The sequence below is a fragment of the Oncorhynchus masou genome, chromosome 32 (assembly GCF_036934945.1).
Source record: "Oncorhynchus masou masou isolate Uvic2021 chromosome 32, UVic_Omas_1.1, whole genome shotgun sequence".
Lineage (NCBI taxonomy): Eukaryota > Metazoa > Chordata > Actinopteri > Salmoniformes > Salmonidae > Oncorhynchus > Oncorhynchus masou.
Genome location: NC_088243.1, coordinates 22,335,529 through 22,336,771, shown reverse-complemented (window position 1 = coordinate 22,336,771; position 1,243 = coordinate 22,335,529). Strand labels below are relative to the sequence as shown.

Sequence of the window (1,243 nt, the reverse complement as noted above, 5' to 3'; positions counted from 1 at the left end):
CTGCCAGAGCAGCTTACCGATCGCTGCAGCTGTACAAGCCCATCTGTAAATAACCCATCCAACCAATTACCCTACCTCATCCCCATATTTGTTTTTCTGCTCTTTTGCACACTATTATTTCTACTTGCACATCCTCATCTGCATATATAACTTGTGTTAATTGTTAAATTGTAATTACTTTGCCACAATGGCCTATTTATTGCCTTACCTCCTTACTTCATTTGCACACACTGTATATAGATTTTTCTATTGTGTTATTGACTGTATGTTTGTTTATCCCATATACACCACATATGTCACCAGGAGGAGCAGCAACAGGAGGCTGACTTTCCTCTGCTCCCGGGCCAGCAAGGAGGCACTGTCACGGAGTGCCAAAACAATCTGATGGAAGCAGAAGGTCATGATGAGAAGGGGGAGCAGGAACCCCAGATCCACCCTGGTCAGAGTAACGTTGGCATCCTTCTGAGCCATGGGCATACCCTCCTTACACAGCTGCCTGACGGAGAAGTCCTGCAGCTCCCCCTTTTGGTGAAGAAGATAGATGTGGATAGACAGTTCTACATACCACAATGCAGTGCAAACTGCCACTGAAGTACGCACCTGCCGCACCCAGTTGAAGTAGAGAGGATAGACCACGGCCAGGTAGCGATCCACTGAGATGCAGCAGAGGAGACCAGACCCGATGTAGAAGCTGTTGTACATCACCACAGACACCAGGCTACAGAAGGTGTCCCCTACGGGCCGACCCAGGGCCAGCTCGATCCATACGGGCAGGGAGACCGTATAGAGGAAGTCTGAGATGGACAGATTCACCAGGTACCCGGCCAAGTTGTTTCCTTTCCTCATTAACACCCAGGCCACATACATAGACAGGCAGTTAGCCAGGAAGCCCACGATGAAGAAGAGGGAGTAGGCTGCTAGGTACATGTGCCCGTCCACCCAGTCATTTTTAATGCAGGCAGAGTCAGACAGGTTAGAATTGGTCTGATTGAGTGGTACTGCAGTTGGGTCCATCTTTGCCCTCGCTGAGTTGGATGTCTCTGGGTGCTCTCTGTTGTTGTCACCTATTGTATTCCTATGGTTCAATGAGAAAAATGGATGTTGGGATGCCCTGGTTAAAAGCATTGGGCCAGTATCTGAAAGGTTGCTGATTAAAATCCTTGAGCTAGCAAGGTAGAAAAATGTGCTGTTCTTCCCAGTTAACCCCCTACAACAACTGCTGTCCTGGCACCGATTTAAAAGG

At 48.4% G+C, this 1,243-nt stretch overlaps 1 protein-coding gene across 1 annotated transcript; it reads right to left on the bottom strand.

Moving 5' to 3' along the window:
- Positions 1-273: 273 nt before the first annotated feature.
- Positions 274-933, bottom strand: LOC135527162 (ovarian cancer G-protein coupled receptor 1-like). Its single transcript, XM_064955800.1, has one exon. The coding sequence runs from the start codon at positions 925-927 to the stop codon at positions 274-276; it is 654 nt and encodes a 217-aa protein (XP_064811872.1). The 5' UTR covers positions 928-933.
- Positions 934-1,243: the final 310 nt, after the last annotated feature.